Here is a 22,852-nt window from a genome sequence, read left to right as displayed (position 1 = left end):
GAGGTGCCCGGGCACCGGGGGCGGCGGGGGCGTGGGGAACGGGACCCCCGCGTGCTCCACCGAGGGCGGCGGGGGCACGCCGTGGGGCAGCGGGAGCGGCGCGGGCGTCTCCTTGGAGAAGGGGTTGGCGTGATCCACCGACGGCATGCGGGCAGGGACCGAGTGATCCCTCGGGAAGAGGCCGCCGTGGTCCTTGGCGGGAGCGGGCGGGGGCACAGCGGGCGGCCCCACGGGGTCCCGCGGGAAGGGGCTGCCGTGCTCCAGGGGAGGCGGCGCGAGGGGCGGCGGCGGCAGGTGGTGCTCGAAGGCGGAGCTGAAGTTGTTCGTTCGGAAGTTGTTGACGCTCTCCGGGAAGGGCGGCACGTGCTCCTTGTAGGGCGCCGGGAAGCCGCCCATGCCGGGCAGCTCCGAGGAGCCCGAGGGCCCGTTGTCGAAGGCGCTCCCGCCGCTGCTCAGCTCGAACCAGCCCGCCCGGCTGCCCTCGCGCCCGTGGCCCCGGCTGCCCTTGCCCAGCACCCGGATGGACTCCACGGTCTGGATGGGCTCCCCCGACATGCCCCGGCTCGAGGCGTTGTGGTAGCCCAGCGTCTCGATGGGGGCTCCCTTCTCCTCGGTGCTGTCGGGCAGGTCCAGGCAGGAGGAGGAGACGCGGGTCTCGATGCGGTAGTGCTCCTCCGGCGGCTGCGGCTCGCCCTTCACAGCCCCGGACAAGCCCCCCACCTCACCGGAGCCGCTTTTGGGAATCTGCCCAAAGTGCTTCTCCTCGGAGGGCTTCCGAGAGGCGTTTTTGAGCATGTTCTTGAACTCGATGGTGGAGGTGGTGGAGATGGAGGAACCCAGGGGTTTGTCCCCGCCCGCCGCGGGCGGTCGGCTGGCGGGGCTGGGGAGGGCGTTTTGGGGAGAGAAGAGCGAGCGGTGGGGAAGCGCGTGGGGCGAGTCCGAGTATTGCTTCTGTGGGAGGCCGGCCTTGGGCAGGCTGCTGTGGTTGGAGTCTGGCGTGAAGAACACGTCGTTCTTGCTGGGGGACGGGGACCCGTCTGAGGCCGAGTCCTTCCCCCTGCGGCCGTAGCTCCCGAACATCCCTGGGGACGAGGCCAGCGGGTCGCAGCTCTCGCTCTGATCCAGGATAGACCTCATGGCCGGGGGGAAGGACGGCTTCACGCCGAACTCCTGCGACCGCTGACCGTAGCTGGACAGCACTGGCTGGTACTCTGCAGAATCGGGGAGTTTACTCGATTTCAGGATGGACTTGACCGGCTTCTTCTCCAGGTTCAGCATGGCCGAGGGCGGCGGGCCGGAGTAGTCGAAGTCACGGTAATCCTCGTCTTCTTGGAAAGATGTATCTGGGTAAAACTTCTCCTGGGAGGAGTCCATCAAGGAGGAGGGCATCTCCCTGCTGTCCACAGGTGGCTTGTACAGGCTGGCCGGAGACTCTCTGCCAAGGCCGAAGGGCCGGTAGCCATGCACGGAACTGGGAAGTTCTTGGGAATATCCATCATCCCGGCCCTGCAGAGGCGACCTTGTGCTGCTGGGAGTTGAAGAACCGGGGCTCATGATTTTTGATAGCAGGGAGATCGTGTCGACGTTGCTCGACGTTGGCTTGTCCATCATCTCGTCCTGGGTGGGCGTCCCGCTGCGCTCGTCGCGCACTGGCGTCCCGTCCACATTGTCCATGGAAGTGCTGGTGGGACCACGCTGGAAGTCAGAGGTGTGACTCTCCGTTGCCATGCTGGACCCCAAGCTGCTGAGGATGGGAATATTCAAGTTCAGGCCGCTGAAGCCAGGATTTCCCTTCAGGAAATTGTGTATCTTCATCTCCAAGCTGGGAGAAGGGGGTTCTGATTCCAGCTTGGCTTTTGAAATTTCAGAGGACTGACCCAGTGAGGTTTCTGTTGGCAAAAGGGAGGAAGGACTGGTAGGGTGGGAACTGGAAAATCCCAGGGAATTAGTTGGTGGTTTAAAACCAGAGCTTGACAGTGCTGGGGTATGTCCGACGGGAGCCTTATTGACCGAAGTGGAGGAAACCTCTGCGGTGGTTGAGTTTGGAGAATAACCAAAACTTTTGGCTATGAAGGACTGTGGATTGGAAGGAGCACTCCTCCCCTTCAAGCACGGCACAGTTGTGTTGGCTGGCGACGCCGAGGTGCTCTGCGAGGCAGGCTCTCCTGACTGAACGGTGTTCCCAGCCACGCTCTGCAGCAAGGACGACAGCCCTGGAAAACACAACTGCTGCATCAGGTACTGAGGGCAGGGGCAAATCACCCCAAGCCACTGCCACGGGAAAGGCTCCTATGCTGGCACTTTACACCCCCCAGACTCCGGCCACGAAGAGGACTGGATTTTGCTGCACTGACACTAGTGAGGTGCAACATTCCACCAGAGGCTTGGACTGATCTACAAATATAAATTACACCATCGAGTCAGGTGGGTAGGAACTCGTCCTGATCTACAGCCAGGAGTGGGAAAACCTGCCCTGCTGGCCAGGTGACAGTGGCAAGGTGCCAGAGCAGGAGGAGAACCTCTTGGTCTCCTGTCCTGTTCAGGGAATGTTCCAGATACGTGTGCTTCGGCCACAGCACAAGCAGGAAGTACAGGGAAGTGACAGATCTCACTGGCCCGTGACACCTGTGCTACCTGACAAAGACCATCCACACGTGCCAGAGACGTAAAACATTCCAGTGACGCTTTTCTCCCTCTGTTCTCACTTTGGGATGAGCAGAGCAGCACGTTTCAGCCTGGCCACTGCCCTCAGACACCTGCCAGCCTCCCCAACACCCACCCCAGTACCTTGCAGCGCTGGCGCCGTCTGAGTCTGCGTTTTGGAGAGAGCTGACAAAATGCTTTCCGGAGTTATCTCAACTTTGGAGAGAATATTTGCTAATGGATTCGAAGGAGCAGATGGGGTTCCCAGGACAGGAGTCTTCAGGCCACTGGTGAGAGCTGAGGGGCTGGTCGGGGTCCCTGGCGAAGGTCTCGAGGCGGGACTCACACCTGGGGCAGGAGCACACACCACTCACCTGTGCTGCTCTGGCAACACACATGCTTTTGAGCCAGGTTTCCCACAGGCACAACAGACCCAACCACACCTCTGAGAGCAGTAACTCACATTTATTTTGACACAATTAAAGCTTTAAATGATCACCCAGCTCCGTTAGTGCCCATGGCCCGGCTCAGCACTCACCTGTGCTCTTCATCACCGATGTCAAACTGCTCAGGATGGAGCTGATCTTGGCCAGGTCCACGTTGGCCAGGTTGGGTAAGGCAAGTGTCGGTGGCAGAGGGATGGGAGCTGTGCTCACCACCTTTGGAGCTGGGGGGGTTGGAGGGGCTGGGGCTGGTGTGGCCACTGTCCCCGAGGCTGTGGCAGCTGCAGCAGCCGATGGCACCGCTTTGGGGACACTCTCAGTCTTGGTGGGGGCCGGGGCTGGAGCAGCCTGCTTGTCCTTCCTCTCCTCCACTGCAGCAGAGAGGGGGAAAACAAAGGCAGAAAGGTCACTCAGTCCCCCCAAAAAGACTCAGTGAACATCAATTCTGATTCCCACAGATGTAAAAACATCTTTGATAAGTGTGATAATGATCACAGTGGGACTGGGACTTCCCTGCCAGGAGATTCAAACCCTACAGCCCAGCACAAGCTTTGTGCCTCCTCCACATCACAAATGAGGCTGGAAAAGGCTGGTTTGTCCTCTAATTCCCACAGGACAATCACATACCAATGATTTTAGACGTATCATCCTCCACATCAGAGAGCTCCATGTCTTCCACATCCCGATTATCTGTTGCAGGCTCTGGAGAAACCATCTTGCGGCCTCCAGCTGCTGGGGAGCGGGTGCTGTTCTCCTCCCCCATCCCCTGGAAAGGGGACTCAGAGCCCGTTGGAGATGGAGCATCCATGCTGGGAGAAGGGACAGGAGACTCCTCGGGGTCGGGAAGGGTTGCTTTCAGCTGGTCCAGCTTTTTCTTCAGATTGCTCACTCGGTTAGCAAATGTTTTGTAGGCCTAAGGAAGGAAGGACACTGGACTGGGGATCTTTCATGCCTCAGTCACTTCCTGAAGGAAGCAACACACAGCCTGAGAAAACCAATTCCAAATTCCTGGACCCTGCAGTGGTAAGAACTTGGCTTCTCCATGGGACTCACAGGGCAACAACCACAAAAAGTGGGGAGAATAAAACCCTTTTCCACTGACTTAAAACAATTTTCATAATGCCCCCTATATTTTAACAAATGTGTTCTGCCCATTTGGAGCTTTTGGCAGGTTCTGGAGGGTGTTGGTTGTTTTAAACACTTTACTACTGTCCTTTCTTTGCTCGTCTAGTTCTCACATAAATCCCAAGTTTTCAGAATTCAGCATTTGTCACACTAACTGTAATTTTGCCCTGTTTAAGAATCTAGAGGGCATCCAACATTCCAGCAACACACACAAACTGAGCTTCCAACTGCTGGATTTTGAGAGCAGATCCTTGTCTTACCCAAAGCCTCCATTCTGCTCTCTTTGGAAAAACCATCCTTACACCAAACTTTTTAATTTGGGAATGGAGAGATGAGGTTTTCCAGCCTCTGAGGTGCCCAGTGCACACAGGCAGACGCTGTTCCACCTGTGGAGGATCCAGAAAAGGCACACTTACATTTGCCACCACCTTGACTTCTTTGTACTGTGCCTCGTAGAATATCCCAGCGTTCTCCAGCGCCTCGGTGAGCGAGGGGCCGTTCTTCACTTGCTTGTCCAAGCCATTGACAAATTCCTCCAGCTTTGAACTTGCTTCTTCAAACTCCTTGGAGAACTTCTTCCCTCCTGTTTTATCTGCAGGGAAATGAACACCATGCAAATGAGCCAAACCATGGAAGTGTGGCCTCAGTGGCAGCACCTGGGAGAGGGGGACAGTGGAGCTGCACACTCCCAGACCACCCTGGTCATCCACTGGGGTCTGGCAAGGGATGGCCAGGGCATGGCTGCTGACAGAGTGTTGCTTTTCAGTCATTTGCTTGGTCTGAGCTCTGCACCTGAGTTTCCACTGAAATTCAAAAACCAAGATTTTTGGCTCCTGATTGCTGGTTCTTAACATCACTCTGAAATTTTGGCATTTTCCAGACATGAATTCTGACATTTCCCATCTTGACAGAACTGAGGAGCTCCCACAACACCTTCAGTGCCCTCAGGGCTTTACCTTTCAAGCACTTGAGTGTCTCAGTGCTGCAGACATCCACCCTCATCGTGGAGAGCTGCTTCTCCTTCAGCTCTATCTGATCTTCTGAGCGTTTGTACAACAGCAGCTCATCAATGAGGGACTGGGGCTGGAAAAAAGCAAACAGGAAAAGCCTCCTCATCACATTCCAGGGAAGAGCAGCCCTGCCTCTGCTCTGGTTCCAGACTGCTTCCAAGTGAGAGCTAACCCACGTGGAGCCTGGGATTTGCAACCTCAAATTTCACAATGAGCAAACCTGGGCTCAGGCAGGAGCTGCAATTCCACAAATCTCCTGGTTATGAGCAGGGACAGGTCTTTTTTATTTACTCCCCATTTCACTCTACAGGTGCCTGTGCATTTCATGAGCATGTCCCACTCTGTCAGAAGACTGAATTTATTTCGGTTATGAGCAGGGACAGGTCTTTTTTATTTACTCCCCATTTCACTCTACAGGTGCCTGTGCATTTCATGTCCCACTCTGACAGGGGACTGAATTTAGACCAATTTATTGCCACCAACTCCTCAGCCACCTCAAACTCCTCTTCACAAGAATGTCCTGAGCTTGCCCAGACCCTCCCCATGGGTGTCACAGCCCCCATGTTACAGGTGGCTCTTGGGCCTGGGGTCACCCCACATGCAAACCCCAAGGTGGGGTCAGTGCCATGGTCACTTCCACTCACAGACTTACTCGGCCCCATGGGTGTCACAGCCCCCATGTTACAGGTGGCTCTTGGGCCTGGGGTCACCCCACAAGAAAACCCCAAGGTGGGGTAAGTGCCATGGGTCACTTCCACTCACAGACTTACTCGAAATTCAGCAACAATCTTGGACTTCAGAGCAGCTTTTGGGTTGGTGGAGGCTGTGGGGATAAAGGAAAATCGTGAAGAAATTAAGGAACCGCATCCCTGTGGAAAGTCAGTCACAACAGGCAGCCTAATAAAAGATATTTTAAGGTAATTCCATGTGTTACCCAGCACATCCTCCCCTCCATGCATGTGTCCCTCAGTGCTCCAGGCAGCTCATGGGACATGGACATGGCACAGCTGGGTTGGGACAGAGCTCAACAAGTGACACTGCTGCTGTTTAACAGGCTCTGAACATTTCCTGGGCACACCTCTTCCTCAGGAAGACAAGTCCCTGCAACAGCCATCTACCAGCCTTATCCAAGGAGTTCCAGCTCTCTGCAAGGAAGGGAATGTTATTCCCAAAGTGCCAGACCTGGAGCTGACAGGGAGCCCAGGTTTCCTGTGGGCAGGGCTTCCCTAGGGCACTTCCTAGGTCTGACCATGCTCAGAGCCTCAACAACTGTCACACCTGGTTACAGGGTGGGGGGACAAGTCCTGCTGCCAAGAGACTGAATCCATCAGATTCTGGACAAAACAGGAGAAACAGGAAAGAAGAAATGAGCTGATAAGAAGCAAAGCACTAAAACCCTCCATCCACGCTGGATACAGCCCAGTTGTGTCTGGGAAAGCAGCTTCTGGTTTGTTAAGCCCAGGAATAAACACTCCCCAACTCTTTTAATCTTCTGCTGTCACCCTGTGCCACTCGTCACACCTGAGGTCCCACATGTCACACATCACACCTGATGTCCCATGGTCACACCTGATGTCTCACATGTCACACCTGACACATCACCACCTCTGTGGGACCACTCAGGGTGTTGGTGCAACATGAGATCATTAAGGTCACTGTTATAATAAATTCTCTCCTGCTGCTCTGGGTTCTGGACTGTCACATCCTGTCCCTGCACTGCCAGCTCCACGTTCCTCCTCCCAGCCCAGCCTGCTGGGGCAGTTCCTGAGCATGAAGGGAATGTCCATCTCTGCTTCTCTCTGTCTCTTCTCCATCTCTGACCAGTCTAAGAGCAGTTTTCAAGAGGTTCCACCAGCTCCTTCCTCTCCTGTCCACAACCTCTGCTCTCATATCTTATTTTTGCCTCACTTCTTTTCTTTACAAAGTAATTTCCTACCAACACCTCCTTGGTGTGCACATCTTGCACAGGCTCAGCTGGCTCAGCCCACGCTGGGCTCAGCCCTTCTGCTCCTTGAGCAGCCAATTTCTGCATTAGTGCACAGAGTTCACAGTGGTTCCTTACTTTGTGATTTCTTCCACGGCTTATTCGGTTTGTTCAGAGACTCTTTCAGCTGCTTCTGAGTTTTGAAAGTGGTACCTGGAAAACATTTCATTTTTGGCAGTCTGGCATTATGGGATTCCTGTCAAAATCTGGGTTTTGGTGCCATACAGTTGCACAGTGAAAGAGTGAACAGAAATTTGTTTTAAAATACCTCGACCAACTTCCTTAGAGGAGCTGCTGGATGCCCAAGAGAACCTCAGTTTACTCAGGAATGCAGCAACCTGGGGGTGGTCTGCCATTTTTAAATCAAGTTTCTGTTTGCCCTTACACTAAGGCAGTTCAAAAAAATCACAGTAAAAAGGGAAAACACAAGGAATCTAAAAATGAAACTCTTCAGGGAAGCTGTAATGGAATCAACATCGAACAGACAAGTGCTGCCCACTGGGAAAGCAGCCACAATACCTGATTTACCTGGAACCTCACAGACCTGTTTTCAAATTCCAGAAATGAGCCATTTCAGAGCAAAAAGCACAAAGGTCACTTCTCAGCATGCAACACCCAGCTCCAGCCTGTCCTCGTGCCACAGCCCGACCCAAGACACCACATTCCTCCTGCTGTGATGGCCACTGACCCTCAGACCACACCTGAGGGCTACCTGAGCACCTGCAGCTCCTAGTGATGTGAGTCAAGCCAAAACCTGGACTGATTTCCACTGCTAATTCCTGATTTTGACCAACTCCACGTGTTTCTCCCCTAAGGACTTGAGGACTCTTCACCCTCCAGCTTTGCTCCTGCCTCTTCCTACCCCACAAACACCATCAGTTCAACACTGAACATCACTGAACAGCACAAGGAGGTAGAGCCAGAGCACCCTGGACATGTAGGACCATTTCAGCCTCACGTTCTGTTTGCTCTCAGCTGGAGCAGCTCCAGCTCACGTGAAAGAATTCACAGCTGCCTTCAGAAAGGTACAAAAGAGGTAAAAAGCAGGAGAATCCAGCGCTGCTCATGTCCCACACCTGGCTATGTTACAGCCTGTGCCAGGTGCAAATGCCCCTCATTCCCCTCAGTGACCCCAGACTATTTCTACAACTTCAGCGAGCTCACGTGGCAGTTTGTAAGGTGAGAAATGCAAAGGGAAAGTAACTTACTCAGCGCTTCTTTCAGTGCCAAAATGGTTTCCTCAGGGTACACGTTTCTGTCCTCCCAGATTTTGAAGATTCTTTCGATGGATTTGGAAACTGATGGATCCCTGGAAGAGAAGAGTTCTTTACCCCCTGAGTGCAGGACACTGGTGTGAGGTTCCCTCACTCCACAGGATAATTTGACCCAAACCACTCCCCTGTGCAAATTAAAACCCAGCTCATGCCCACTCTGCAAATACACAGCTGTTCCAATAGAATCCTTTAAGTTCTGCTGATGTTTCTAGAAAGTCTGAGATGTCAGAAGAAAAACTCCCCCTTTTTGAGACACTCAGCCTGCCAACAGCCCGTTAGTTCATTACTCACTTCACTAATGAAGCAGCCTCAGGAAGCACCTCTGCAAAGGTGTCCCGAAAAACAATGGCATTTTTCCTCTTGCAGTTCTGTATGACATCATTGGCCAAGTAAAAAAGGTTCAGCCGATGAGGAAAAGCAGCTGAGGACAAAAGAAAATTCCAAGTCAGCATCAGACACAAGTACCACAACAGCCACATCTTGAGCCCAGTACTTCAGCACTGCTTTTGGGGAAGTTTCAGAGTTTCCAAGGTCCAGCAGGGAAACCTTAAGGACTAGAGAAGACATCTTCAATTTACAAATGATCTTCAGACTCTCTCAGCTGTGCTTGCTCCTCTGACCCTCCTCATGTTCAAAAGCTCCAAACTGAGTTACTTCATCAAACCCCTTCCTCCAGGGGTGGGTGGGTAAACTTGGGAAGTTCATCCACATGCAAATGATGGTAATGAGATCCTTCATTTCACTAAAGGACACTGCCAAGGATTAAACTAGAGGAACAGTGCCAAGAGTGAGTTACTTGTGTGTTGTCACCTCTCACCTGCTCATGTCACCCCTGGCTGCAACCAGAATCAGTTTTTATCTACAGATCCCTCAATTCTCTTATCCTGCTTCATTTTCCAGTTGTCCCTATCTTGACAGAGCCACTTCCCACAGCATGGCTGCACCTTGCAGCTCTCCTGGTCTCCAGGATTCCTCTCAGGAAGCTCAGCATCCTTCCTGGTCCAGAGCCCTGGGTGGGAGCTCACCCCTCACTCACAACCCGAAAAATCTCCCAGCACAAACATTCCACCTGTGCTGCCCTCCCAGATCACAAGTGAGCCACGTTCAAAAGGAAGATCCTGCCCAGAAGATCCTCCTCTGAGGGGAAGCAGAGCTGAGGACACAAGAAAAGGCTTAGCTCAGATAGCTTCTCCAATCCCCACGGGTCCATGTCCTTAAGCCTCCCTGAGCTCCTGCCAGCAGCACCAGCTCTCCTGGCACTGAGCCCCTGAGCATCACTCCAGACTGGGGTGAGGAAGGGCACAGGGACAGAGCCCTCGGGAAGTCCCTGCTCCTAAAGCCCTGTCCCTGCACTGTCCCTGCCCCAGGACACTCAGCAAAGGCCTGAGAGTCACTGCCAGCAGCTGCTCACCCCCAGCTCTGCATGGAGCCCCAGCTCCCACATCCCAGGAGGAGCTTTTATCCCTGATCCCACTCCTCTGGCCACTGCCACCTCACAGAGCCCCAGTTCAGGAGTTTTTATCCCTGATCCTGCTCCTCTGGCCATGGACACCTCACAGAGCCCCAGCTCCCACATCCCAGAAGAAACTTTTATCCCTGGCCCTGCTCCTGTGGCACCACCACCTCACAGAGCCCCAGTTCAGGAGTTTTTATCCCTAACCCCACTCCTTTGGCCACTGTCAGCTCACAGAGCCCCAGCTCCCACATCCCAGGAGAAGCTTTTCCAGCACAGGCTCAGCCAGCCAAGGATTTAGGGCCAGAACCTGTTGCTCACAGCCTGTGCCCTGACCATGCTGACAGGACAGGCTGAGGTGGGTTTTCTGGAGCACAGAGTGCTCTGCTCTGCTCTGCCCCGAGGGCTGGGAATTCAGCTGGAGCAGGGCTGCACTCCTGGTGCTCCAAAACAATTTGCAGCCAGCTTTGCCCAAAATGCCAGCCTCGATAATCTCTCAGATCATCTCCCATTGGAATGGGGCTTCTGTGATTTAGTTAAACCCAGTGCTTGAGTGCCAATTCTCCTGCTGCTCACCCTCCATCCCAGAGACATTTCACCAGCAGACAGCAATGATTCCGCATCTGAATAACATAAAATAGATTTCAAAGAATTATAAACCTTTGATTTAAATGATCCAGCATCTACACAGCAGAAGGAAATCTGGAGCAGGACTCAGCCTGATGCTGACCATGCAGAGCAGCACTTGCCCAGAGCAAAGTCAGAGCCACAAGTTATAAACCAAGATACAGCCACACCATACAGGAGGAATGCTGGGTGCAGAGGAAGGCTATGACATGATCCACACAGAAAATCAAGTGTTTCTGGGTGCAATGGGCTGAGTACAGTGGGGGAACAGCTCCTCTCAGCTTAAAGCGTGAGGAAATGTGGGCAAACAGAGCCCACTCCAGCCCTGCCACCTGCTCCAAACCAGGCACAATGGCACCAACAAAAACGGCATTTCAGAGCCCATGGGCGTGTTTAACTCACACTTAAACACTCTGACCAAACCCTCCTGCAGGGACACAGGGATTCCCAGCAGGAATTTCCCAAAGGTGAAGAAACAGAGGAATCCTTGCAGGAACATTCCTGCTGGGAAGCTCTGGCTGTGACCAGCACGGCTGGGAAGCAAGATGCCAAAGCAAAAGCAACATGTCAAATAGCAGCACCCCAGTTTTTCCTGAAAGGACACAATTCTGTGCCCCGGGAGCCCCAGCCCCACCACACTCCCCCTCACCAGGAGGATTTGATGTGTTCATAGGAGTTCAACATTTGAACACTCAGAAATGAACCCAGATCCACCTGCACTTGCTGTGGCACCACCACTGAGCTCCTCTGGGACAGGGACGTCCCACAGTGAGAGAACTGTGAGGTCCCTGGGGCAGAGGATGAAGGAAAAAGCAGGGAAAAAAAACAACTATAGAAGCAAGGAGTAACCAAACAATCAGGGACCAGGGCATGGCTGTGTCAAGGATTGGGTGAGTAGGATAAGATGGGTAAGGAAGGACCTGGATAAAAGGAGGGGTGTGGAGGTGAGATCCTTGAAAGAATCCCACAAAATCCAACAAGAATTCCAGGCTGGGGCCAAGGGGCTCAGGGGAGGCAGCAGACAGGAGCTGGGGCAGAAAGAGGGCATCAAGGACCTGCAGGTGGGAACAGCTCAGTGGCTTTTGATGAGCTTGGGAAGGGGGAAGAAGGGATGGAAGAGCACTGAGGGCCTCAGAAGAGCCAGGAGAACTGTGAGAACATCCAGAGGAGTTGGCACATCCCAAGGAGAGATGGATTTTCTTCAGGGGGCATGCACTTGGAGCAGAAGGGGAAGGATGATGCCACAGTGCCAAGGGGTGTCCAAGGGAGGAGGATTTCCAGTGACAGCAAGGCAGGAGGACCCAGGACACTTCCTCCAAAGCTCTCACCTTCCTCTCCTCAATTCCAGGGAGTACAGACAAAACAGACCAAACTCTGGGGAAAGAGGATCTTCTGCTTTCTGCAGCAGTGCCTCGATAGTGAAACCAACTTTCCCAATTTTCCAAAAGGTTCAGCACACGACAGATCGACACTTCGGGATGGGAATGTTATCTCCATGTTCCTGCCCAGCAAAGCTTCCTTGAACTCCCACAAGAAGAGTCCAACCTTCCCACAGCAGCAGAGATAACGCTGCTGTGCTGAGCCTTTTGCCAACCCCAACCTTCTCCCTCCAGGTCAGGGCCACATCCTGATGGGCACTGCAAACCCCAAACTGGCACCCAGACTGTCTGTGCCCACCCCAGGCTGCTCCAGCCAGGCAGGGCACAGAAAACAGGTCCTTGAGCCCCCAAAGTGCTGCTTTAGGAGATCATGGATTCAGGAGGACAAAGGTGCCACCACTGAGGCGCAGGTTGTGCTCCTCCAAGGATGACAAGGTGATGCACACGGGACAACAGGGAACGTTTCCAAAGTAAAAGGGGCAGATCTCGAATAGGTGTCAGGGAGGAATTCTCCCCTGTGAGGCCCTGGCAGAGAACAGCCGTGCCTGCCCTACCCCCGGAAGGCTCCAAGGCCAGGCTTGGAACAACCCGGGCTAGTGGAAAGCGTCCCTGCCCGCGGCACTGGACGGGCTTTAAGCTCCTTTCCAACCCAGGCGAGCCCGACCCCGCTCCGTGGCCGGTCCCGAGCGCCCGGTGCGGGCTCGCCGCCGACGGCGGAGCCGGAACCGCGGCCGGGCCGCCCCCGCTCTGCCCCGGCCGCCCCCCGGGCCCGCACTCACAGCGCCGCAGCCACTTCATCCAGTGGTACACGATGGTGCTGTGGTGCCGCTTGTTCTCCAGGCACCACGAGGAGAGGCCCTGGATGGACTCCATCGTGTTGGTCACCGCCTGCAGCTTCCTGTCGAGCGAGGCCTCCAGCGCGCCGGCCGCGGACGAGGCGGCGGCGGCCGCCCCCTCCCGCCCGCCGCGAGCCTGCGCGCGCGCGCCGCGCCCCGCCCGGCAAGATGGCGGCGCCCCCTCACGGCCGTTTGCCCCCCCCAGCTCCTTCCCGGCCGTGAGGGGAGCGGAGGGCGCGGGCGCCGCGCGAGCCTAAAAACGGCGTTTATGCTTTTTATGCCGAGCTCGGAAAACGCTTCTGAGTCCAACCCCTGACCGATTCGCACAGAGCGCCGCTTGCAGTCGTTCCACGGACACAATCAGGGATGGGGATTTGAAGAAATTCCCCCATGTCCAGTCTGAACATGGCCGGACCGCCCTGAGCACAGCTTGGGGAAGAGGGGAAGCGGCTCCTGCCCCCCTCACAGCTCCCTGTCCCTTCCCTCCACAAAGCCAAACACAGGGGCATCGCCATCCTTTACCTCCCTTTACCCAAAACCACGCTACGGCGATTTGTTTTAAAAAATATGTCTTTAATGGGGGTGCTGAGGAGAGCGGTGGGAGCCGTGCGGCTCAGGGGCGGCGGGGCAGGCGCGGCTCCGGGGCTCAGTCCGTGGACTCGAGCACGGACTCGCTGAGCGCCAGGTCCCAGTAGTGCTCGGCGCTGTGCTTCTTGAAGTGCTCCCGCGCCATGTTCTCCGTGGGACACTGCTTGAACTTCATCTCGCCGAAGCTGCGATCCTTCGCCGTGCCCTGCCGGGAGACAGGGGGTGACGTGCCGCCCTAGTTCCCGCCCGGCCTCAGGGCGTGTGGGGAACACGGCCATACGTGGTTTTGCCAGGTTACAGCTCGAGGAAGAGCTGGATCCCACCTCAGCACCATGCTGGCGTGGAACCGCCACGACTCACCTCCCAAACCAGAGAGCATTTGTTTGTTTTCTTCACGGACTCCTCGTCAGACTCATCATCATCTGGAAAAAACATGCCAATAAAGCTCATTTATGGAAAAACTCTGCTACTAAAGCTCATTTAGCCCCGGAGGTGGAGCAGGACTCCCCCTTCTCACTCACCCTCTCCCTTTGTGTTTGACGTCTGCTCGTCCCACTTTATTCGATGCAGCATAAGACGTTTGAATTTCTTCTGTGCTTTCGGGCCTGTGGAAGAATCAAGACTCAAGGTTCACAGAAAATCTCTTAACCTGCAGCTGGCAGAGATCCCCTTCCTCATGGAATGAGGGTTTTCTGACTGGATTACTGCGCTCTGCGGTCACTGCTAACGCCGTTAACGATGTAATTAAAGGAGTTTCTAATTGCCTCCTCACTTCCTTGTCCTTCCCTAACCCTGTCACCAATTTCCATAGCAATTCCTGCTGGAGGCAAGCTCCGGAATGCTCTGTGGTGACCCAAGCCTGCCTAGAAGGCCTCACCTCCTTCTACCACCACCACATTGACATCTTTGTGCAGAACCACCACTCCTGTGAGGTACAGTTGCCCAGCATTCGCTTCAATTTTGAATTTTTTTGCTGGATTGCTCAAGTTTCGGACCCTAAGGATAAGATGAAAAAAAAAAAAAAATCAATTATTTGTGGAAAACCAGAACTGAGAGGTCCCTCTGCCCCAAGCTCACCTGTGAGCTCTCTCTGAGCTCACTCACCTGTACACAGCTATGTGAACTCCCTGGGAAACATCTTCCTTGAGCTTTTTCACCTTCTTGGCTTTCCTCTGCTCCGCCGTGAGCTTCCTTGCTGCGTTTGCTTCCTCGTGAGCCCTGCGAACAAACAGCACTGAAAAGACCAGTCCTAAACAAAACACCAGCACTGAATCTACCCAAAAAATGTCCCGAAATGTCACAGTACAAGGTGCCACCTACTTCTGTCTCTTGGCCATCTGTGCTCGGACGTGAGCTTCCACCTTCGTTGGGTCCTGGACAGCTTCCGTGCCCAGCACCCGCATCAGGTTGGAAATCCTCACTGCAAGGGAATGGAAGAGCTGCTGGGAGGGCTCCTGTTGGACATGGCAACAGCTTTTTCCCACCAGAATATTTGCTGTCCCACTAGAATATTTGTACACACAAAAACCTGTGTGGATTTCAGATCCGTGCAATCCCTCCAAGGCTGTGCTGCTGTCAGCATTCCCAACACACCCATTCCTGCCCAGGGCCTGGCTGTCACTCACCTTTGGGCTCTGGTGGTGGCATCAGGCCCAGCCTGACCTTCTCCTGCAGCTCCTTCTGGGCTTCTCGCCGTGTCTGGCGCCGTAATTTCTTCTGCTCTTTCTTTGTTAAATACACACCCAGGGTCACCGGCGTGTCACTGTCCACTGGCAGGGAAAGGAGACCATCAGGAACGTGCCCTGGAGGACCCAGGGGGACACAGGCAGTGCCACACAGAGGGGCTGGGGCTGCTGGAGCAGCCAAACCCCCCAAGCCAGGGCCATACCCGGGGGGTTGAGCTGGGCTGGGTGCTCCACCAGGTTGGTGATCCCAAAGTACTCGTCTTTCTTTGAGGTCGTGCCGCCTTTTCTAGAAAGGAGAGAGTTGGGCATCATGGCAGAATTCCCAGCACCAATTCCTGCACAAATCCCATGGGCTGAAGGAGACCCACAGTGGTGTTGATGTACAGGTGTCTCCCCCCATGTTGGGGTTCAGAAGCAGGGCCCCACATCCATTGTGAACACAACCTGTGCAGAACGCTCGTGCTTGGAAATAAAACCAAACTTCCCCAATTTTGGGTTAAAATATCCCCCAAACTCCACAGCAGCTGCCTCCTACACCCCCAGAGAAACTTTGGGAGCAGCCCCAGTGCTTGGCTCTTGGAGATGAGAGGAGGAATTCGATGCTCAAGCACGAACATCTGGCCTGATTTCCCACGTGCTTCCCAGAGCACCTTGAAGCTCCTGAATTCCTGCTGTGGCAGAACCATCAACATCTGGAAATACTCACAGATCCAGGCCATTGGGGATGATGTAGGAGTCCCACCACTCAATCTCTGGGATCTCCCCCTCCTTTAGCTCCTTCTTTGGGGTGATCAGAGCCAACTTGGTGGAAGTGTGAATCCCAGTTTTCCTGGCAGCCTGGGAGATCTCTGCCTGCAGCTTTTCTAGCTGAGCCTGAGAAGGAAAATGGAACAGAAAGGTCATTCCTCTGTGAAGTGCTGGACACAAATCACCTGCTGATTTATCTGGGTTCTCAAACAATCTGAAGCAGACTGCAAGAGAAACCACACAGCGTGTGATGGCAAGGGGAAGCTCCCAAGCCTGCCAAAACTCTGCTCTTGTTCCTGAGCCTTTCAGGACCATGGAACATTCCCAAAGAAACATCTCCCTCTAGGGACTGTATCCCTGGACTTTTCCTCTCCCCTTCTCCCCAAGAACTTGGAGCATTTTAACAAGATTCCTTTAAATCTACACTTCTGAGTTGATCACTCAGCCAGAAAGAGATCTGTTCTCTTGGGAACTTTCAATGTTTTGTCAAAAAAAGATTTTACCTTTCCACAGGTGAACACAGTGGTGTGAAAACCCTTTACACACACAGGTGCTAACTTGGGCACACGCCATCCCAACAAAAATGAGGTTTTTAAGAAAAAGTTTCAGGTGATTTCACTGGAAAACTTCTGAATCAAATCCACCCCAGGTCCCTTCCCAGCCTAGGAGAGGAGAATCCCCTCCTACCCATGCCCTCATCAGCAGGACAAGACCTCTGATACCTTTGTTCTCAACCTTTGAGCAATTTTCTCAAATTTGCCTTTTTCATGGAACTTAAAGGTGCGTTTCTGCCGCTGGGCCGGGGTTATGGAGACCCGGGGGTCAAAGTAGGTGTTTGACTCCATGTCTTCTGAGGGCTTTTCCTTGAGCTGCTGCTTGAACTGCTCTCTTTTCACAGCCCTGATGTTGGCCTTCAGGGTGGGCATGCGGTGGGTCAGCTCGATCTCCTTCCCGCTGGCATCCACCGTCCGGCCCTGCTCATCCAGGATCAGAGGTGTTGGCTTGGTCTGATCCTTCAGCTCCACCTTCCTGGGGGGCAGGACAAGATATGTTCCATTCAAATATGAATACAGCACGAAATCAAAATAAATTTGAGCTTATTTCCATGATTTCTAGATTTTTACAGCTCATCTGTACTGCCAGAAGCGACTCCAACCTTATGTGCACAATTAGGGAATCTCAGCCAAGGAAGGAGGACTCTCCATTTAATTTTTGATATAAAATTTGTTCCTTCAGCAGCAGTTAAAGCCACTGCTGGGAACAGCAGCACTTTGCCCAGCCCTGCCTGGCACTGGGGTTCACCCCGGTACTCACGGCGGCGCGATGCCCATGGCGTGCAGGTTGGCCAGCCCCACCATGTTGGCATTGCCAATGAGCCCTGGTTTCAGGGCCAGCTGGGCCTGGATCCGGGCCTGCAGCTCTGCAGCCTTCCTGGCCTTCTCGATGGCATCGTTCATGAAGGTGGCTGCCTGTGAGGGCTGGATCGTGTTGCCGATGGGGAGCCGCTCCGATTGGGACGAAGAAGAAATTTTGGGCTGTTGACAGAGAAGGAAGTTTTGTTCCATGCCCCTTCCAGCAGACACAGACCAATATATGACAGCTGAAATAGGGGTCAGGGTTGTGTGGGATTTGCCTGTTACCTGTGGTGTTGGAGGACTGATGAAACTCAGCTGCTTTTTCCTCTCCTCAATCTGCCGGGTGGCTGCCTCCATCATTTGTTTGATCTGTGGGAAAGCAGACAGTGAGCTTTCCTTTGCCATTGGGATATGACTGCTCTGTTTGGGATACAAGTTAGGATAAACCCTATACACAGCCCAGCTAGACTGACCTGGAGCTTAGTCAGCATCCCTGGGCTCTCCGACGGTGGGCCTGGAATGACTTCAGGCTCATCCTCAACCTCCTCAAACCGTGGGATGCGCCGTTTCTTGACACCAGAAGATTCCTTGGACACCTCAGAGTCATCACCAAACACATCCTAATGTAAGGAAACAGCAGAAAGCTGTGGTTAGAACTGAGTGCTCTCTCCCAGCCCAGGATTTGAGATGAGAAACCACCAGCATGTCTCAGCTCCGGCTCCGTAACGCAGAATTCCAGGGTGGCACGTGCAGGCTGAGCCCACACCCAGCCTGGGCCCTGCTCCCCCACCAGAGAAACACCAATGAAGTCCATGCAAGAGGAGACATCACAGGGATGAGCCTGCCTAACAGCACCACTGCTCCCTTGGCTGCTCAGAGAGGGGGACTGGCACTGAGGAGATGTGAGGTGTCAGCGACATGGAAAGATAGAAAAAGCCTGCCAGAGCTGATCTGACTGGGATAAAAACATTTCCACGTCTTCCACCAGCTTGAGAGGGTTTGGTGAAGGAATCTGTGCTGTCCTACCAAAAGGAGGATGTGGCCCTGCACCCAGGGAGTGTTGGGACACCTGCAGCATTCCCTCACACTCCAGAGAAGGCACAGCTCAGAGAGCACACGGAGCAATGGCCCTGCTGATTGGCTTTCAGCAGCCTCAGGTCACCATCAAAAGGCACATTTTCCACAGAGCTCTGCTCAGGCCCAGCCCAGCAGCTGTGGATTCCATCATCAGTGCCTGGTTTGTGTGTGGAAACCTGGATGTGTCCGTGCCGTGGGTTACTGTAGTGTGTGTGTCAAGGTGTTATTTGAAAAGAAAATATACACACCGGTTGGGAGCGTTAGTTGCAATCCCTTCTTCACTACAACGGTTCATATCCTACAAGGACACTTCCTCAGCCACACAGGTACTTCTTGGAAAACCTACAAGTTCAAGAGAAAGGACTTGCCCATAGTATAAAGTGTGGAAACTTTACTTTTTTCAGTTCCTGACCTTCCCAAGCCATGACCTACCCCAGAGTGAACCGAGGAGCGGCAAGCGGCCCTGGGAACCATCACTGCCCGACGCTCTGGGGTCTGCAGGGGCCAGGAGAAATCCCTCTCCACAGCCTGTGCTGGGGCAGGGCCAGTCAATCTGCAAGTGCTGCCATGGCCTGACCACCTCGGAGATGTCTGTGTCCCTGCAGGGTCCACACAGACCCAGAGCAAGATGGACGAGTTCCAAGAAATGGGATTCCAGAGAGAAGAGCGAGGATTTGGCAGAGGAACACCTCTCTCCATGCCAGGAGCCAAGAGAAGGAGGATCAGTTTCTGCTGTTGCTGCCTAACCCAACTTCTGGCTCAGCCAGGAACACCAGCAGTGCTCAGGCCAGACACCCCTGTGGCTTCACTGGGGAAGGGTCCCCTGCTGCAGCCCCAGCCCTGCTGCTGCTGCCACCACCTGATCCCTCTGTCAGTGAGAGATTTCTCTGCCATCACCAGATCCCTCTGTCAGTGAGAGATTTCTCTGCCATCACCTGATCCCTCTGTCAGTGAGAGATTTCTCTGCCATCACAGATCCCTCTGCCAGCACCTGCTCTCCCCAGCAGGCTGTCACCACCTCCTGCCATCATCAAGTGGTGGCACTGCCAATGTCCCCACCTCTGCCAGGCCCACGGGAGCACTTGGACCTGCAGCCCCACTCAACCCTCACATTCCCACAGCCCCAGGGACCAGCTCAGCACCCGCTGCCATGGAGGGAAGAAAAGAAGCTCCTAGAGGAAAACGAGGAGCGGAGGAAGCTTGTCCCAGCACTCCCAAAGAGATCCAGATCCTGGACAGGACTGCTCTGGCTCACCGAGGCTCTGTGCTGACTCCAAGTGTTGGGAAAACCCAGACTGCCACAAAATAGGAATCTCAGGAAGAGTGAAAGGAACATCACTGTAAGAAGGAAAGGTCCTGTCAGACTTGGCAGAGTGATGGCAAAATGGAATTCTACAGGATGGTGAGAAAAGTCCTCAAGAGAAGAAAGGAAGTGAAAACAGCTTTGGATGTACAAGCCTTCCACCATGCCAGGCAAGGAAGAAACACCAGAACAATGGAATCCCAGCTGGAATCAATCCTGTGCTAGGACAGGAGTTGCCAAAAACCACCTATTGTTGATTCTGGGTGGAGAAAGGGGATGAAAACCCCCCAGATCATCCACCACAGAGCCCCAGGTGCTGCGTCAGGGCACGGGGAGCGACGGGACGTCACTGGGAGCAGCTCTCCCAGGCTCCAAATAAAGAGAGAAGCACAAGGAGCACGGAGGAGAAGGGAGATGGATCCCCATGGATTCATCCAGCAGCCTAACAGAAAGCCAAAGCCAGGCTTCCACCTTGGCTTTGGGAAAGAGAACCTCGAGGTAAAGGCTCCCACACTTCATCATGGAGAGGAGTCGTTTCTCTTGAACCTTCTGAGCTGTACCTCTCTGGAAGAGGAGAGTGTGCCAGAGCACCAGTGCTGCCTCCAGGCCACCCAACCATAGGAAAAAGCCAACCAATAATCAATAATTAACAATCAATAATCAATAATCACCTTGAGCTCTCGCTTCCGGTTCCGGTCGCTGTTGGATTTGGAGTGCCGGGAGCTTCGTCCTTCCTCCACTGCCTCAAAGAGCTTGTCTACAAATCTCAGGGTGGAGTCGTCCAGGAAGGGTTTAAGGTGATCTGAAAAAGAGGAAAATCCCATCAGTGCAGAATTCTGAGCTCGAGGTGAGCAGGAGGATGGAGAACACACAGAGAGATTCCTTGGAGGGAACACAGAGGGATTCCAGGGGGAGAACCCACAGGGATTCCTTGGAGAAAGGAAAGAACCCACAGGGATTCCTTGGAGAGAGGAAAGAACCCACAGGGATTCCTTGGAAGATGGAAACCACTTAAATTTAAGTGTGATTCAAGTCTAAAAACTTCAGATGTGATTCAAGTCTACAAACACAGGGAGGCCTGGAAGCCTCTGGGATCTGTGGATCATCTTGTCAGGAGCTTTAAACTAAGGGATTAAGGGAGAAGCAAAGCAGGGCTGTAATGGGCAAAAAAAGCATACTAGAAAAATTACCTTTTACAGTTTCTTGAATAAGGAATTAATTTTTACTTATCAGACTTTTTAAGACTTCCCAAGGCCTCCAGCTGAGTCTGCTCTGACGGATTTCCCCTGCTCACCTCAGGGAAGCTAAGAGAACCCCCCTGTGCCCCTGCCCCAACACCCTGGCCAGGTCTGGAGCTGTTCTCCATTACCATTTCCAGTTCCTCAGATGAAGAATTAACTCTTACTTTTACTCCCAAGGCCTCCAGCTGAGTCTGCTCTGACGGATTTCCCCTGCTCACCTCAGGGAAGCTAAGAGAACCCCCCTGTGCCCCTGCCCCTCCACCCTGGCCAGGTTTGGGGCTGTTTTCCATTACCATTTCCAGTTCCTTGGATGAGCAATTAACTTTTACTTGCATTTTTAACACATCCCAAGGCCTCCAGCTGAGTCTGCTCTGAGGGATTTCCCCTGCTCACCTCAGGGAAGCTGACAGAACCCCCCCGTGCCCCTGCCCCAACGCCCTGGCCAGGTCTGGAGCTGTTTCCCAAGCCCAGCTGTGGACATACCAGCTGCTTTTTTCTTGTCCATGCCCTTGCCCACGCAGTTGAGTGCTGCAGTGACCACGGTGGGCTCGGAGAAGCCCAGCACTCGCTTCACCGTCTTCTCGATCCATGGCTTCAGCTCGTCCAGCTCGCGCTTGGACAGCGACATCTCTGCTCCTGCTGCAGGGAGAAACAGCAGACAGGGCCCTGCCCCTCGTCACCTGGCACAAATGAGCTCTCTGAGAGGAGGTTTTGCAGAAATGAGTCGCGTTTGAGGTAGCTCTGCTGCTGCAGGTGGTGTTTGGAATGGAAAAGTTTTAATAAAAGGCAAAATAACAAAGCTCTTTATAGAGAAAACTCCAGCTAGGGGCAAGAGGCTCTTAGTAAAGCACCCCACAAAAGCAATTAGTTCCTTTATCTTCTTTTTCTAATGAACTGATTACACAAGATCTCTTGGCAATTAGTTCCTTTGTTACCTTCTTTTTCTAATGAATTGATTAGACAAGACTTTTTGGCAATTAGTGCCTTTGTTATCTTATTTTTATAATGAATTCTTAGACAAGACCTTTTGCCTTCTGTCCTTAAGTTTGAGGTGAAATCCCTAAAGTCTTATGAAGTGTCCTTTTACCTAATAGAAAAAAAAAGAAACTTTGGGGCTTTTTTCCCTTTTTTAAGAGATAAAGGATAATTTAGTCACTTCATCAACGGGGGGGAGGCATTCCTACAATCAGCTCCATGGGTGGGAGAAGGCCCAGGGGTCAGTTATCCATCCTGGGAATGGGAATGGGGTCAGTTATCCTTTCTGGAGCTGGGAATGGGGTCAGTTATCCTTTCTGGAATAGGGAATGGGGTCCTAAGGTCAGTTTTCCCTCCTGGGAATGGGAATGGAATCAGTTATCCTTCCTGGGAATGGGGTCCTGGGCTCAGTTTTCCCCCCTGGAATAGGGAATGGGGTCCTAAGGTCAGTGATCCTTCCTGGGAATAGGGTCAGTTATCCCTCCTGAAATAGGGAATAGGGTCAGTTTTCCCTCCTGGAGCTGGGAATGGGGTCAGTTATCCCTCCTGGAATAGGGAATGGGCTCCTGGGGTCAGCCCTGACACACAGCCCCTGATTTCAGGTCCATGAGCAGCTCCAGGAGGTGAGTGCTGCTTCCTGCAGGGCCTGGGCTCCCTCCAGAGCCTGGAAACCTCTGCAGGTCCTGCTTTTCCTGGCAGCTTCCTTAGACACAGGTCCAAACAGAGCCCAAACCCGGGTCCTGGTGTCTCCCCCCACGAGTTCTGAGCCTGCAGAGGCTGAGGACAAGCAGAGCTAACAAATCACAGCCCCGACACATCAACAGCCCTGAGAACGTCCGTAATAATTAACAACAAACCACAAAACTGGTGTAATTGGAGCCGCTTCAGCCTCCACACGAGCTGAGCTCCTGCGGCTTCGCTTCCCGGCGGATCCGGTGTGGCACCGGGAGCAGAGCACAGCCACCGGGGAGGACACGACCCCCGGCACCGACATCACATCACGGAACGGGGCCGAGCGCCGCCCGCCCGCGCCGGGGCCCCGCCGCCCGGCTCGGCCTCACCCGGACGGACACACGGACGGAGCGCGGTGCCGCGGAGACACCGAGC

General features: G+C 53.7%; 2 protein-coding genes across 3 annotated transcripts in view; both read right to left on the bottom strand.

Moving 5' to 3' along the window:
* RPRD2 (regulation of nuclear pre-mRNA domain containing 2) overlaps positions 1–12,884 on the bottom strand; it is a 13,384-nt gene extending 500 nt beyond the window's left edge. The window contains exons 1-11 of the mRNA XM_039710186.1: positions 12,718–12,884; positions 8,771–8,900; positions 8,414–8,514; positions 7,284–7,358; positions 5,992–6,044; positions 5,168–5,294; positions 4,628–4,803; positions 3,714–3,999; positions 3,182–3,457; positions 2,788–2,991; positions 8–2,213 (exon numbers count right to left, since the gene is read on the bottom strand). Coding sequence (XP_039566120.1) covers positions 8–2,213; positions 2,788–2,991; positions 3,182–3,457; positions 3,714–3,999; positions 4,628–4,803; positions 5,168–5,294; positions 5,992–6,044; positions 7,284–7,358; positions 8,414–8,514; positions 8,771–8,900; positions 12,718–12,811 — 3,728 coding nt within the window. The 5' untranslated portion in view covers positions 12,812–12,884. The remainder of the gene's footprint in view (positions 1–7; positions 2,214–2,787; positions 2,992–3,181; positions 3,458–3,713; positions 4,000–4,627; positions 4,804–5,167; positions 5,295–5,991; positions 6,045–7,283; positions 7,359–8,413; positions 8,515–8,770; positions 8,901–12,717) is intronic.
* A 442-nt stretch (positions 12,885–13,326) lies between these two features.
* PRPF3 (pre-mRNA processing factor 3) lies at positions 13,327–21,398 on the bottom strand. Of its 2 annotated transcripts, none has more exons than XM_039710135.1 (15): positions 21,254–21,398; positions 20,201–20,331; positions 17,623–17,769; positions 17,435–17,518; positions 17,109–17,329; positions 16,517–16,823; positions 15,754–15,920; positions 15,251–15,333; positions 14,988–15,131; positions 14,683–14,782; positions 14,467–14,580; positions 14,240–14,358; positions 13,884–13,967; positions 13,723–13,784; positions 13,327–13,567 (listed from the first exon to the last, which is right to left on the bottom strand). In XM_039710135.1, exons 1-15 carry the CDS (start codon positions 21,396–21,398, stop codon positions 13,421–13,423), a joined length of 2,055 nt encoding a protein of 684 aa, XP_039566069.1. In that variant the 3' UTR covers positions 13,327–13,420. The 2 variants fall into 2 exon arrangements, with proteins under 2 accessions (XP_039566069.1, XP_039566070.1); XM_039710136.1 differs by lacking the exon at positions 21,254–21,398 and adding an exon at positions 18,475–18,568 and having other exon boundaries at positions 20,201–20,321.
* Between the last annotated feature and the right edge of the window lie 1,454 nt (positions 21,399–22,852).

Source organism: Passer montanus, unplaced genomic scaffold (assembly GCF_014805655.1).
Source record: "Passer montanus isolate IOZ18808 unplaced genomic scaffold, ASM1480565v1 scaffold224, whole genome shotgun sequence".
Lineage (NCBI taxonomy): Eukaryota > Metazoa > Chordata > Aves > Passeriformes > Passeridae > Passer > Passer montanus.
The sequence above is the reverse complement of the archived record's forward strand: the minus strand, read 5'-3'. Positions and strand labels throughout refer to the sequence as shown.